Genomic DNA, 15,855 nt, shown 5'->3' with positions numbered 1-15,855 from the left:
ATGGATCTCTATTTTGTTGTTAATGTATATGATATAATGCAAATCTCTGGTTGCCTTTTAATTTTAAGCATACAATCAATTTCAAGCTCGTCATATTATAAAAGTGTAACATCATCACAATATGGAAGAGTAACGTTTTCAGTGGCGTTCATTTTGGTTCTTATCTTAATTCTTTGTAGCTGGATAACTACGATTTGGAAAGTGGGAAGTGGTTTTGTAAGTGAAAGACATTAGTTGAAAGACATTAGTTTAAGGGATGCGATTGTCGTATATCAATGAATAAATAAATTATTTTTTGAAATAACATATATATTTTTTAAAAATAGTGGGGTCATCTGACCCACACCTCAAACACTGGTTACACTGCCTCCGCCCCTGCGCATTGGTCTCTGTCTGACGTGCATCATATATGGTATGTATGACCAGATCAAAGCTCCGATGCAACCACATATTCCCTCGATCCCGACATGGACCGTACTGTGTAACACGGACGCTGCTTGGAACCCATCAACAAAGGAAACATGACTCGGCTGGATATTCACAGTACCAAACGTCCCTCCACAGCAAGGTTTCTAAGCACAATCTTGTGTGAAATCACCTCTCCTCACGGAAAGATTGGCGATCGGCCCTATCCCACGCGAGTCACCCTGGACACACTAAAGTCTGGATTCGATCAGACTCCCTCGGGATCGTCAGAGCTATCGTTTTTACGGAATTCTATAGGACACCGAAACCCTATATGCTTCTTTTATTTTCTGTTTTTTTCTCCTTTGTTTCTAGAGAGCATAATGGACCCGCTAATTGTGTGGCTAAGGCTGCACTCTGTAACATGAACTTTATTTGGGCATGAGCCTAATTTCTATGATAATTCAGCTATTCACAAGAAAAAAAAGTCTGAATAACGGAAACGAGTATGAAATTAATTATACCATTATGGTTTTAGCCTTTTAAGTCTGAAAAGATTATAAACATCTAATCTATTAAAATATCTAATCTATTAAAATATGAGTACATTTTGTACTTAACCCTGAGTTTTACTCAATATTTACCATTTCATGCCACTCCTTTTAATTAAAGATTATCTAATTAAATGTAACACATACACAAATAATATTTATTATCTTGCCATGCAAATCCAAAACGTGATTCTCTAACATATATTTCGCTTTAATTAACTTCATTGCCTTATAAATCAAAATGTATTTATTATCTTGCCATATATTTCGCTATTATTAAAACTATATTGCCATGTAAATCTAAAACACGATTAATATTTTATTCTCATCTAAATAAACTACATTGCCATTATTATTTTCCAAAAAGATAGACCACGTAGATCCTATGTGTGATTACTCCTAAATATCATTTCAATTTTTTTTTAATTTAAAAAATATTCAGGTAAAAATAAATAATCCATTTTTATAATTTACAATAACTAAACTGAAAAAATATTATAATTTTCTATGTGAGTAACATAAATTCGACATAAACGAAAAAATTCGAATAAAATTTTGTATTGCTAGCTGTTTTATACGAACTAAAAACATTTAATACACATATTAATATATAAAATCAATATGACTCCTTTTTAATATTTAATAAATATTGAGCATATATTTTTGTCAAAAAATAAGTTGTCCATTTATAATATAGATATAATTACTAATTTTAACATTTAAAATAGAGAAATTTCCAATAATAGCCCGTTTTAGATTTTTCTATAATTGCATGTTTTAGTTTTTACTAATTTTAACATGTAAATTGAGAAATTTCCTAAATTAATTTATATTTATATATTAAAAACCACTGAAGAGTCTTTTCTACCTCCTTTATCTCAAATGTCTTTTAATCTTTTTCTTCTTTGAAGACATTTTGGTGAGAAAAACTTTAAAAAATGATTTTGAGAAAATTACCTTTTTAAATATTAGGGTTTGAGCATAATATAAAATTAGTAGAAACAAAAAAATAATAATTATACTTGAATGTATTAGTAATCTTTTATTTGTGATACTAATGCATTCAATACGATAATAATCAAACAATAGTCTAATATTGTTTGATCACAGTTAATAAAATCCAGTAATTACCAATAGTTTATAAGGTAACAATGATTTTACAAGTTAAAATAAATAGCCGCGTAGGCGCACAAATCAAACTCTAGACATGTATTTATTTAAAAAAATCAAATAGATTAGATATGAACTTATATATATATATATTTAAATCAAAATATTTGGAATGCAATTTAATAAAACTTAAAAAGTATATCTAGATCTCTAATATTTACATTTTGTTGTTTAATATATCAAAATAAATTGAATAAAAGTCTGAAGAACGTAAAAACAAAATTTCTAATAATGTGGAAGCTAAACGTATTGAACATGATACACAAATGTCAAAACTAAATAACATATTAATCTACAACATGAACACAAAAAAAAAAGTTGATAACATTCTCAGAGATTAGAATATATAAGAATAAAAAATAAATATCCATGCGGACGCACGAGTCAAGCTAGTCAAATTTAAAATGCAATTCTAAAGACAATGCGACTAGCTTAGATGAATAGTCCATGATTAATTACACCAATTATATAACAAGATCTATTAAAACAACGACAAAGGAAAATAACATAAAAACAGAAATTCAAATTGGATTAGATAAAAACAGAAATTCAAATTCAAATTCAAAAATAACATAAACAGAAATTCAAATTGGATTAGATAAAAACAGAAATTCAAATTCAAATTCAAATTCAAATATAACATAAACAGAAATTTAAATTGGATTAGATTTTTTTTTTTTTGCAACAACTGGATTAGATTAAATCAAGTTTGTTCACCCGCTCCTGCTTCGCCACCATCACAATATCCACGTTCTGCAAGAGCAGAAGACGAACCATCACCATCTTTTCCCAACCTCTGTAAAGCCTTACCTGATAAGCTATAACTTAACTCCACAAAGGCTTGGTGCACCCGCTTCAACTCATCCTTGTTCACGCCTTCATTTAGAGTATTCGGCCACTCATTTTTCAATTCCTTAATTTTCTTTTTCTCCACCATCTTCTTTTCCTTCTCCTCCGCCATTTTTAGCTCCTCATGGAGATCACACAATTTTTTCGCGAGCTCCTCATTCTTTAGCTTCTTATGAGCTTCCACTAGTGATCCAATACTGGCATCGTCTTTCCCAGATGGTTCATGTCCCAAAGAGCACTTTACTCGATCAACAGCATCTTCCATAGACGGGTGTGCGAATGTACGAGGATATCCGGATTCAGGGAACACCAAGAAAGATGCTTCCACACCGCATTCTGCAATGATCTCGTTCATCTTCTTTAAAATCCCAGCTTTACGTTTGTAAAAAGTAGTCCTTCTGGCTTTGTAGGATTCAACTTTTTTCATCTCGATCTTTTGCTTTCCCTTTGTATGTTTCATTGTTTAGGAACTAGGGTGTTTGGTTTCTGATAGTTTTTTTAGGTTTGTGTCTTAATAACCATGGTCGTGCACATTATATTTATAGGAAAAAGTATATGTATAGAAGGATTTTATATTAGTTGAAAACATTTAATGTTCATAAAGAGAATGTATTGACTAATTAATATGCATATTTGACTAATTATTTGGCAACTACTATATTTTAAAAGTCTTTAGTCATTATTGCAGAATTAGAGTCAACATACCAAGATTGTAAAATCTCTTTCCATTTTACAAAAATGATATTTTAAGATTTTAATTTTGTTTCACAAAAGTATCATTTTATATTTCAATACAAATTTGTAAATAACATTTTTAACTTAAACTTCCTTACTTTAATGTATTAATTACAAAAAATGTTGAAACACAAGTCTCAGGTGAGTGAAAAAATACCTGGGATGGTGGTAGAATAATATGCACATGTTGTTTTTGTTCGTTCTCTCTCAACAAAGTTCTTAACTGTATATAGCCCTGCCTACTTATCTACCTCTAAACCAATTGTTTATGTTCTGCTTTCATTGGCTTGTGACCTTGCGTAGAGGCTTCGCTGGTTGAAACCTCATTCACACCGTCTCAAGCGGTTGAGAACTAGAGCATTGATATGGGTCGAATCTTCACATGCTCTCCTTGTTTGATATGATGTTCTGTAGCGGATCCCCTTTAGTATATGTACGTTCCTTCAAAAGAGTTAGCAAGTACGTATACAAGCTTTGTTCATCAAAGGTGAATCCATTTTACATATATAGCTTGTCTTGTGATGTAGATAACTATGGAGTATTAATCGATGATTATGCCTTGGAAGTTTCAGACCTTTTGATGTTAATACTACAACGATATTTAGGTTAAAAATTTTAAAACTCCCAAGCAGCTTAAACATGTACAGCTTCATTCTTATTTCCATTACAGGACAAACCATGTAGGAGTTATTCTTGCTTTTTTTTTACTCAAGTGCTTCTTAGCATAGTACTTTGTATATGCTTATGGATGGATCTCTATTATGTTGTTAATTGTATATGATGCAAATCTCTGCTTGCTTGTTAATTTTAAGCATACAATTATTTTCAAACTCATCATAATATGAAACTGTAACATCATCACGCTATGAAGAGTGACGTCTTCTATGACTTTTATTTTGGTTCTTATATATCCTTCATAACTGGACGATAACTAACATTTGGAAAGTGGTGAGTAATTGTGTAAGTGAAAGACATCAGTTTAATGGATAAAATTTGTTGTATATCAATGAATATATATCTTTTATTTAAAATAACAGATCTTTTGTTACAACGTTACCAAGTTCGAACCCTAAAATGTGTTTTTGTTTTAGAAGCATTAAAAGTAAATCAAAGCCTTTTCTCTCTTTATATAGTGTAGCATCCTCTCAACAAGTTCTTATCTACCAATAAAACTTATTCGTCACTGGTTGAACATGACTTAAGCAGTTAAGCTATGCAGATAAAACTTATTCGTCAATGCATGGTTGAACCTCGTGGTCAACGTCTCAGGCAAGTAACTTGCACAAGCTATATTTGTTGCTATTTTACGGCTTCCTGTAAAACTGATTCGCTATTTAATAAGAGTTAGCAATGCTAAGTTTATCAATTTGCACTAAATGTTTTGTGCTAAAATGCTGTCAAACTAACGGAGATGCTCCCTTGTTTCTTTTTAGCAAAACGTACTGCTAATTAAGCAATCCCAGTGTGTTTGCTAACTGTTTTTAAGAATTAGATAGATTTTACAGAATGCCACTATACAATGTCAATGAAAACATCAGAACAATTATCCATCATTGCAAATATCTAAAAATAATTTTAAAAAATAAATATATAAGAAATACAAATAGAATAGTAGTTGAAAATTCAAAGTCTATTATGTTATTATTATTTTTTATTTTATTTAAAAAACGTTTCTTCAAAATTTGATATATATATATATATATATATATATATGTGGATGTTTTTACATCTCTCATCACCAAAACCTAATGCATGTTTCTAAAGAAAAACCAGCTAAAATTAGTAGCAAAAAAAGATAAACCTCACATACTTATATTTATTCAGTGAATAAAATTTAAATGTTTGAAAAACCATACAGATAAATTTTAAAACATTTGAGATAAGTAAAATCTATTGAAAATGAAAAAGCCCATAAGCATTTAAGGAATGAAAAGGTCCATAACCTCACATACTTACAGATAAATGAACGTAATTAATTAATTAATCTAAAATTAAAAAGCCCATAAACATTTAAGGAAGCCCATTATGGTAGAAGAAAACACGGTGAAAGAAGCCCATTATCGGCAGAAGAAGACGCGTCTTCTTTGTCTAGTTCTCCGATCAGCGTGCGTTGTCACTTTGGTAAAATAGCAGAGAAGACAAGCGAAGAGAGTCAATCAATTAACCAATCTGATCGGCGATGGGTTGTTTCAGTTGCATCAACGGAACGCAAAAGAAGCAGCGTAAGGAAGAAGAGAGACAAGCCTCCGCCGAAGCTCGCGCCAGAGCCGCCGAAGCTGCCATGCGACGGTACTCTCTCTCTTTCTCCTGCTCTTCATTTTAATCTTCCCGATTCCGAATCATATCTATTGAAAGTTTACTTCTTTCCGATTTAGAACCTTGAATTCATGTTTGGATCATTAAGACAGAGCTTGTGTCTGAAAATTTGTATGCAAATGTCTTTGTTTTGTGTGAAACGGGCAGAGAAGAAGAGTTTAAAAAGTCTGCACATGGAAGGGCTGCACAAGCTCAGTTACAGCAAATGGCTAAACAATCTGCTAATACTAACAAAGGAGAGCCTGTTCTTAAGGTCTTGTTTCTTCCTCAGTTATGTATATGGTTTGTTAAGTTATATATATTTGCTTATTTAGCTTAGTTTTTTGCTATGAATTGCAGTGGCAAATGACATAGTGATGGGACCGGCCTAATCTCTACCTTAATCATCTGATTTATTTTCTGAATTTGTTAAAAAGAACAAAAAAAAATAGGCAACAAGTTTGTATATGTATAGTAGTAATAAAATGTTAAGATCAACTCTCTGAACTTACAATAAAGTGTGTATTCTTCATTTGAATATTGTGTGGATTGTTCAAGCTTTAGTTCATCATCTTGAGCCTTAGATTAATTTATGCATTTGTGATTTGTGGGAATGCCTGAGACTTTTTTGAGTTCATGAATGACCAATCGTCTTCATACCTCTAGAAGAAGCCTGCATTATTTGGACCATAGACAGAGGCTTTTCAGATTAAAACTTGTTACCTCAGATTGAGCCAATACTCTTTAGAAAATGCTTCTTATATTGCATTTTCTTGGTTGTTTCTCTAAGAAACTTGTATACAGTAGTTATGGATCCGATCAAGGTGTCTGATTTAGTTAACACACTAAAAGATGTACAAAAAGTTATATGCTTTGTTATCCCACGTCAAGAGTAGATTGAATCTTTACATGACAAAAAGTGTTATCAGGTTCTGTTCCCAACTCCTATTCAGTTAAGCTTGACTCTCCTGACACTTCTCTTTCCCTCAGAAACTTACTGCACATCACAGTGCCAACGAAATCAAGCATCCCATGTTTCACAAACTCCAACCTCTCCCAACTATCCATCACCTTGAACCCAAACCCCTGAGACCAAGTACTCACAACCTCTTTAGCAGCAGGCAAAACCAATCTACGAACTCCCATTCTAGACATCTGCTTCTCCAACTCATCCATAAGCACTCTACACATCCCACTTCTCCTGTAACTAGACAATGTCGCCACCAAAGGGATCTCAGCTACATCTTTGTCAACTCTCATCGCCGCCACAGTCACAGGCTCGTTGTTCCTCTCTACCAAAACCGTGTAAAACCCACGACCCACGCCACTAGCGTCCTTCCTGTATATCAACTCCTCGACAAGGTCTCTCCCAGAGAAAGGGTCCGTTGAAGGCTCAAACCCTTGGTGAAGTATCTCAACAGCAGAGTCTAGCTTGGCCATTTGTTCATCATCGTAGTGTTCACCATCATTAGGAGCTCTAATCAAACTCCAAACCAAACCCTCTTCCCCTACCACAATCTTACGTCCTAGTAGACTCTGAAGCCCGGAATAAACTCTGCTGCATTGCTTACTACAGAACCAGCCTCTACACGAAACAAGACAAGTCTCTTGTTTCAAACACTTTAGATGAAACCTTCTTTGACACTGCTCACAAGTCATCAGCTTGCTGTTTCCCAACGTTACCATTGATCCACAGATATCGCAGCAGCAACATGGACAGAACCAGAGCTCTTCCTCTGGAAGAATGTGCAACCCTATGCAAGTATGGTGAAACGCTGATGGACAACCGTCGCATAGAAGCAACTCTCCACCAAAATGACAGACACAACACACGTCACAATTCTTCTCTGGACCACAGTCTTTCCTCCAGAACCTTACAGACTCCTTTTCACACGTTTCATTCTTCTTCTCCATCACTTGTAAGACCTTCCTCAACGACTTCTCAAACCTCGGCCTTATCTCCCCCTTGGCTTTGCTGTTAAACGCAGCAGCAGCCATTCTCTTCTTCTCTTGTTGGTTTATAACATCAACATTGAGAATATCAGACAAAGGATGATTCTTTTCTTCTTTAAGAGCTACCCCATTAAACGCAGTCGTTTCACAGTCACTCACTCTCTTCCTCTTCTTCGACACATCAACAATGAGAACGACTTTGGTCCCACTAAACGCAGCCGTTTCACCAACATTCACTCTCTCCTTCCTCTTCTTCGACACAATAAGCGCTTTGTTCCCACTAAACGCCGCCGTTTCACAATCCTTCACTCTCTTCTTCCTCCTCCTCGATACATTATCACCAGAAACGGTTTCGATGAAAGCTACTGAGAGGTCTCTCGGAGACTCATCAGATTCGGGAACGATCAGCTCTCGTCTCGAGCCATCGTCGTCTTCGTGGACACAGCTCGAGCAAGCTGTGGCTAAGGAGTAGAACCACTTTCCTTTAGGAGATTTATAGCGGAGCTCTCGCTTCTTATTCCGTTTAGGAAAGTAAGCGAAACGCCAGCCGAGAGAGGAGAGGTGCTTCTTCGCCTTCGTGGAGATATCCGACCGCCGCGTCCCGTTCGCCTTTCCGTTTTCTACGGTGGAGAGCCATTGTTGGAGTGAGTCTGGGTTCGATTCCGCTTCTACAGTGACGAAATCGCATGGATCGTTGAGATCATCATCCGTCGTCATCATCATCGTGGTGAGGAAGGAGAGGAAACTATTTAGGTTTTTCTGAGACTAATCCGGCGTAAGGTTTTTGGAGGGTTTATTTATTTGTTTTCCTTTTTTCGCTTCGATTAAGATAATTACCGTTTTTTTGACATGTTTATACCTTAATTAAATGGAAATTTTCTACTGAGTTTTTTTTTTTTTGAAGTTAAAAACCAAAATAGTTTTCATTGTTTATTGATAATGCAGACGAAGACTAGAGAGTTGGAAAACCAATTTTTTTTTAAAAAAGAACATAAATATTGGATGGGTTTTGTAAATTCTTGTTAATATACATGAGCTATATTTTTTTAATTAAATACATGAGCTAAATTGCATGTGGAGTACCAATAAACCATATATCAAATCATTGCTATGTCATTAAATTGTAGAAACAAAATATTAAGAGCATATGAATAATATAATCCACTATTGTCAATAAGTTATTTAGGGTATCTCCAACTCTACGCATTTTTTCTGTAAAATAGGGTAAAAGTGATTATGTAATAAACAATGTCCCAACTCAATTTTATATCTCATTCCATTATAAAGTATTTTATAAATGAAGTAATTTATTTTTTGTTTGTTCATCACTTAGAAATAGAATTAGGTCCTAGTATTTTTATTTCATATTCACTTTTACTTTACTTTGAAGGAAAAAAAATGGAGTATTACGATAGGAGATGTTCTTGCACCATTAGCCCCCAAATAACACTTGCCAGGAACTTTGATATTCTTTCTTTGATATGCTCTAGTCTTCCTGTGTTTTCTCTTGCATCAGCTCAAACAATTAAATTCATGATGGGCCTTTCTATTACTCGGCCCAATAACAATTGTATCCATTTTCAAACCCATTCAATCATCTCCGTTCATTTCCGCCGGCGACACACTCTCTGTGTTTGAGCAATCAGGTGAAAATGTCATTCGATCTTGCTCGTCTCTCCTTCTCCCCTCACACAGCTGTTTCTAAAAAAGGTACGAGCTTTATCCGATTATGAGATTTTTCAAGCTTTCACTAATCCGTTTCATACTCAACCAAATGCAAAAGTCTCGTTTTTTCAGGAGACGTTGTTAGGTGCGCAATGAAGTCGTATAGATTATCTGAACTTAGTTTCTCTCAAGTTGAAAACTTGAAGTCACGTCCTCGCATTGACTTCTCTTCCATTTTCACCACTGTAAAAGCTTGCTTCCTCTCTTGCTTGCTTGTGAATGTGCCCACTTGTCTTATCCTTATGGACATGATCTTTCCTCTCTTCAGGTTAACCCAATCATCGACGCCGTTCGTTGCAAAGGAGATGTTGCTGTCAAAGAGTAAGTCACTGATAGTCTTTTAGTTTCATTCCATATTTTCCATGGAAACCATTTTAACTTGCTTCTGTTTCAGATATACTGAAAGATTTGACAAAGTCCAACTCAATAACGTGGTGGAAGATGTGTCTGAGCTTTCTCTTCCTGAGGTAGAAGACTAACATTGTAGACATACATGGTTTTGAACTGCTCTTTCATGTGTAGTAAATGAGTTTCGTTTCTGTCTTTTTTGTGTTTAGCTTGACTCTAAAGTCAAAGAAGCGTTTGATGTTGCGTATGACAACATTTATGCATTTCACTTGGCTCAAAAATCAACTGAGAAAAGCGTTGAGAATATGAAAGTAAGTCCATTCAGTCAGTCACCTGATAGCTACTTTAAGTCTTCAAGGTAATTTTCACTCGTTTTGTCTTTTTTTTTTAGGGTGTCAGATGTAAAAGGGTGTCGAGATCTATTGGGTCTGTAGGTCTTTATGTCCCTGGTGGAACAGCTGTTTTGCCATCTACTGCTTTGATGCTTGCTATTGTAAGCTATCTAGTGTTTAGTACTTTTGCCTTTTTTTTTCCTTCTTATTCTTCTTGAAGTTGTGCAATAATGTGATCTTTCTTTTTATTTGATTCTTCTCTCAGCCTGCTCAGATTGCTGGATGTAAAACAGTTGTACTCGCAACTCCACCAACTAAGGAAGGAAGCATATGTAAGGTAACACTCTAGCTGTTTTGTTTCTGAGGATATTCAATATCACTCACGTTCTATCTACTAGCTACTGAGCTGATGTTTTGTGTTATGGTATTGTTGCAGGAGGTGCTGTATTGTGCTAAGAGGGCTGGTGTAACTCACATACTTAAAGCTGGTGGAGCTCAGGTGTGTTTGTGTTAGCCTTTTCATAATGCTGGGCATCTTTTTTTTATTTCTAAGATTTTGTAAATTTCCATATTGCCTTTGCAGGCTATAGCTGCCATGGCCTGGGGGACTGATTCTTGTCCCAAGGTATAAATAGGGTTTTAATATGAATTGGTTTACATTTTTCCAGCCAACCACACATTAATTTGCTTTGGTAATTATTGGCAGGTTGAGAAGATTTTTGGTCCTGGGAATCAGTATGTTACAGCTGCTAAGATGATTCTACAAGTACATATATCGTTCCTTTATTACTTTTTGGTTCTACCTTATTTAGACTACTCTTTATCAATGAGGAAAACAGAAATGAAAAGGGATATGAGTCATATTGGATCCAAGTTTACCTCTCATTTTGTTTATGTTTCTCTTACTTCAGAACAGCGAGGCAATGGTTTCGATTGATATGCCTGCTGGCCCTTCAGAAGTTCTAGTCATCGCTGATGAACATGCTAGTCCAGTTTACATTGCAGCAGACTTGCTTTCTCAGGTATTCCTCTCTCACCGGCAACTACAAAACATGTTCAGTTTTAACACACCAGGATGAGTTTGTGTCTATTCTTCTTATCATACCTCCTAACTTGTGCATTTCTTTCTTTTGTTTTTTTGTTGGTGTCTCTACAGGCTGAGCATGGTCCAGACAGTCAAGTTGTTCTTGTTATTGTAGGCGACGGTGTAAACCTCAAAGCTATCGAAGAAGAAATCGCCAAACAGTGCAAAAGCCTTCCTAGAGGAGAGTTTGCTTCAAAAGCACTAAGTCACAGTTTCACAGTATTTGCTCGAGATATGATTGAGGTACCCACACCCTCTCTCTCTCTCTACCGTCACACTTTTGCTCTCACCATCCCAAACCAACTTTTTTTCTTAATCTTTCAGGCAATAACTTTCTCAAACGTGTATGCACCTGAACACTTGATCATCAACGTAAAAGACGCTGAGAAATGGGAGGGACTGATCGAGAACGCAGGTTCTGTTTTCATAGGGCCATGGACGCCAGAGAGTGTTGGTGATTACGCTAGCGGCACAAACCACGTTCTTCCAACATACGGGTATGCGAGAATGTACAGTGGCGTCTCTCTAGACTCTTTCTTGAAGTTCATGACTGTACAGTCCTTGACAGAGGAAGGTCTGAGAAACCTTGGTCCTTATGTGGCGACTATGGCTGAAATCGAAGGTCTAGATGCACACAAGAGAGCGGTTACACTCAGACTCAAGGATATTGAAGCTAAACAGGCTTCTCAAACCAAGTGAATGAACGTCAGTTTCAGATTCATAGGAGAGAAAGTTTGGTTTCTTCAGATTGTTTGATGGTATAAATAAAGAGATGTAACACTCTTTGTCATAATCTGGATTGGTTTATTTACAAATGACAGAGACTTCACGTTAATACAGTAAGCTTCAAGAATGATAGAATCGTTTTGTTGATCAGTTTCTTCCTGCTCTCAAGCTGCCAAAGGTTCTTCAAGAACTGCAGAGTGAAAGGAACAGACCGAACAACACATGTTTTGAGTTTAGGTTCTTGCAAAATCGAACAATACCATCACAAGGAGAGGGAGATGAATATCATTCAGCTCCTGAATATCTAACAAATGCTAACACAGTCCAACAAAGAAGGATTCAAAAGTGGTAACAAAGTTTGGACTCACATCTTGATACGCTTTAGCATCAGCAGTATCATCCATATAAGTTTCTGAACATCATCAAGGTCCACCTCGTTTTAATAGCACTGCTACCTTGCTTCAAGCTTTCAAACTCTCTCTAAATCGAACCGATCTAACCGGTTTTAATTTGACTAATCGAACCGAAATTCGTACAGAAGGAAGTAAAGAGATTTGTAAACTGAAGAAGATGATGCTTTAATTACTGAAAATGCATTTCATTGAACCTGCGAAACTTGAGGTTACATCTATGGATATTTATACAAAGATCTAAAACCCTAGTGTTCCTCGACAGATGTCATGATCTTATGATGCTTCACAATCAAGGGCTGAGAACTGATTTGACAGCTTCAATCCATTACCTTCTCCACGGCACGACGTCATCTGTACTTTGTTTCTGGCCACCACCTTGTCGTGATTCAAAAGAAGCCGTTGCGCGGTTCTTCCTTCTCTTGGGCCTTTCTCTTGATTCTTGTCTTCGAGGCCCACTTTGGCTTTGCCTTTAGAATCCATTACCGAAACTGTGTCGTTTGAAGGAGCTCGTTTAATAGTCCCTCTCAAACTTGGAGTGGGTGATTCACAGACGCCAAGTTTGAATCGCAGCTCGTCAAACGGAACATACGGCAGAGACTTCGTGAATATATCCGCGAGCTGTTTTGACGCCGGAACATGTTTGACCACTAACGCGCGGAGAGCTACTCTTTCTCGAACATAGTAGTAATCAAGCTCGAAATGTTTTGACCGTTTATGATAGGCTGGGTTGGCTGTTAAATAAACAGAGGACAAATTATCACAGTAGAGCTCTGGTGTTACCTGAATTGGTACTCCTATTTCGCGCATTATCGAGCACAGCCAACTCAGTTCAGAAGCCGTCTCGGACAGTGATCTATACTCTGCTTCTGTAGAGCTTCGTGAGACTGTGGGTTGCTTCTTCGACGACCACGAGATGATGTTTGTTCCAAGGAAGGTGCAAAATCCACCTGTTGATCGTCTTGTATGAGGACATCCTGCCCAATCACTGTCGCTGTAAGCACGAATCGTGAAGTTTGTGTCGCTGTTGAACTTTATACCCCAATCAGTTGTTCCCTTAACGTATCGCAAGATTCTCTTCAGTAGATTGTAATCTGATACTGATGGCTCGTGCATCTTCTGACATACGAAGTTCACTGCGAACTGAAGATCCGGTCTTGTTAAGGTGAGGTACTGTAACTTGCCAGCCAGGCTTCTGAAGTAAGAGGGATTTTCGAATGCAACGTCTTGATTTGGGACTTTGTTTAGCTGTATCGGTAAGGGAGTGTCTGCAACCGAACAGTTACTCATACCTGCGGAAGCCAGAAGGTCTAGAGCGTATCTCTCCTGTGTCAAGAATACTCCATTCTTATCATATTGAGCTTGTATCCCTAGAAAGTATTCCATTTTACCAAGATCTTTCATTCTGAACTGATTGTTGATCTCGTATAAGAACTTCTTCATGGCTTCTGATTTGTTTCCGGTGATTAACATGTCGTCCACATACAGAAGGAGCATAATCACATCTTTTCCTCTTGAGAACACAAACAGAGAGGGGTCTTTAATGCTGCATTTGAACCCGAACTCAAGCAGAAACGAAGAGAACTTGTCAAACCATGCCCTTGGCGATTGTTTTAGACCATACAATGACTTGTGTAGCAGACATACATGATCCGGTTGTGTTTTGTCTACGAAGCCAACTGGTTGACGCATGTATACTGTCTCAGTCAAATCTCCATGAAGAAATGCGTTTGCGACGTCCATTTGCTTGATATCCCACTCAAGGACCGTAGCTATATGAATGATTAACCTGACTGTAGCTGTTCTTACCACCGGACTGTAAGTCTCAAGGTAGTCGACTCCTTCTTCTTGATTGTTTCATTGAGCTACCAGGCGAGATCTCAGTTTCTTCACCGTTCCATCAGAGTTTAGCTTGATTCTGTGAATCCATCTGTTTCCCAAAACTTTCATGTCAGGAGTGTAAGGAACTAAGGACCATGTGTTTGCTAGCATGCAGTTATCATATTCCTCATGCATTGCATTGTTCCATCCTGGGTGCTTGAGAGCTTCAGCTACTGTCCTTGGCTCCAGGCAGACTACATTCTCTGTTAACAGGCCATACCTCGGATTTGGTTTGACAATTCCTGACTGAGACCGAGTGATCATTCCGTGTCTTACCTCATTCCCAACAGGTATTTCACGGTTGGTGATGGGTTCTGTGGTGTTTGGTGCAACACTTGATGATGAGGAAGCCGTAGATCCTTCATTTAAGCTCGTCTCAGACTGTTGATGCGTTTGAACTGGAGCCTCATGAAGACTTGAACTCGGAAGATGAACTGTTGCTTGTGGAGGCGAGTTAACTGACGCAGTAGTGGTGCGGTTTATATCACAGTTGAGAGACTTCACCGAAAGACTCTTATACCATGCTTCCATCAGAGGTGTTTTGGCAGGAGTTCTAAGGTGCTGGTAGACATTAGAAAAGGGAAAATCTGCTTCATCAAATGTTACATGCCTGCTGATATAAACACGTCCCGTCGATGGCATCAAGCAGCGGTAGCCTTTAAACTTCTCACTGTATCCAAGAAGTACACACTTTAATGATCTCGGATCAAACTTGTTTCTTGTGTAGTCTCTCAATGTGGGGAAGCAGGCACAACCAAACACCTTCAAGGAGGAGTACTGAGGTGGTCTGTTGTGGAGGATTTCGGATGGAGTTTTATGATCAGATAGAGCACTGTGTGGCAGCATGTTGCTCAGATAGGTTGCGGTAAAGAAGGCTTCTACCCAAAACTTCTGAGGAACCTGACTATGGAATAGCAGTGACAATCCCATTTCAGTGATTTGACGATGTTTCCTTTCTGCAAGACCGTTCTGTTGCGGTGTATGAGGGCATGAGATGAGTTGTTTGATCCCACATTGTTGTAGATGAATCAAGAACTGATTGCTTATAAATTCTCCACCCCCATCGCATTGAAAAGAACCAATAGAAGCATTGTATTGATTCTGAACATTGTTTTGAAAAGCAACAAATACAGAGAAGAAATCTGACTTCTTCTTTAAAGGAAACAACCAGCTATGTCTAGAGAAATTGTCAATAAAAACAACGTAGTAGATAAATCCTTGGACCGAAGTGACCGGAGCTGGCCCCCAAAGATCACAGTGGAGACGTTCAAGAGGTCGTGTTGCTCGAAACGTTGAGGCTTCAAACGGAAGACGAGCACTCTTTCCCATCTTGCACGCTTCACATTGGCCTTTTGAACTTTTATTGATAGATATAGACTTGATAGATGATA

General features: G+C 37.1%; 4 protein-coding genes across 5 annotated transcripts; 2 read left to right on the top strand and 2 right to left on the bottom strand.

The window, feature by feature from the left end:
• Positions 1-2,829: 2,829 nt before the first annotated feature.
• On the bottom strand, positions 2,830-3,435 carry LOC106362731 (agamous-like MADS-box protein AGL23). The gene has a single exon (XM_013802585.3). It carries the CDS (start codon positions 3,433-3,435, stop codon positions 2,830-2,832), a length of 606 nt encoding a protein of 201 aa, XP_013658039.2.
• Positions 3,436-5,774: 2,339 nt separating this feature from the next.
• Positions 5,775-6,573, top strand: LOC106364137. Of its 2 annotated transcripts, XM_013803764.3 has the most exons (3): positions 5,775-5,999; positions 6,174-6,279; positions 6,366-6,573. In XM_013803764.3, the coding sequence occupies exons 1-3, from the start codon at positions 5,890-5,892 to the stop codon at positions 6,378-6,380; spliced, it is 231 nt and encodes a 76-aa protein (XP_013659218.1). In that variant the 5' UTR covers positions 5,775-5,889; the 3' UTR covers positions 6,381-6,573. The 2 variants fall into 2 exon arrangements, with proteins under 2 accessions (XP_013659218.1, XP_022567333.2); XM_022711612.2 differs by having other exon boundaries at positions 5,794-5,999; positions 6,174-6,441.
• A 139-nt stretch (positions 6,574-6,712) lies between these two features.
• On the bottom strand, positions 6,713-9,388 carry LOC106364150 (increased DNA methylation 1). The gene has a single exon (XM_013803765.3). The coding sequence runs from the start codon at positions 8,679-8,681 to the stop codon at positions 6,951-6,953; it is 1,731 nt and encodes a 576-aa protein (XP_013659219.2). The 5' UTR covers positions 8,682-9,388; the 3' UTR covers positions 6,713-6,950.
• Positions 9,389-9,439: 51 nt separating this feature from the next.
• On the top strand, positions 9,440-12,323 carry LOC106366261 (histidinol dehydrogenase, chloroplastic-like). Its single transcript, XM_048739493.1, has 13 exons — positions 9,440-9,668; positions 9,756-9,868; positions 9,952-10,004; positions 10,078-10,150; positions 10,241-10,342; positions 10,423-10,524; positions 10,629-10,700; positions 10,800-10,862; positions 10,947-10,988; positions 11,070-11,129; positions 11,275-11,385; positions 11,520-11,690; positions 11,772-12,323. The coding sequence occupies exons 1-13, from the start codon at positions 9,611-9,613 to the stop codon at positions 12,144-12,146; spliced, it is 1,395 nt and encodes a 464-aa protein (XP_048595450.1). The 5' UTR covers positions 9,440-9,610; the 3' UTR covers positions 12,147-12,323.
• Positions 12,324-15,855: the final 3,532 nt, after the last annotated feature.

This window comes from Brassica napus, chromosome A9 (genome assembly GCF_020379485.1).
Source record: "Brassica napus cultivar Da-Ae chromosome A9, Da-Ae, whole genome shotgun sequence".
Classification (NCBI taxonomy): Eukaryota; Viridiplantae; Streptophyta; class Magnoliopsida; order Brassicales; family Brassicaceae; genus Brassica; species Brassica napus.
This window is presented reverse-complemented; position numbering and strand designations above follow the sequence as displayed.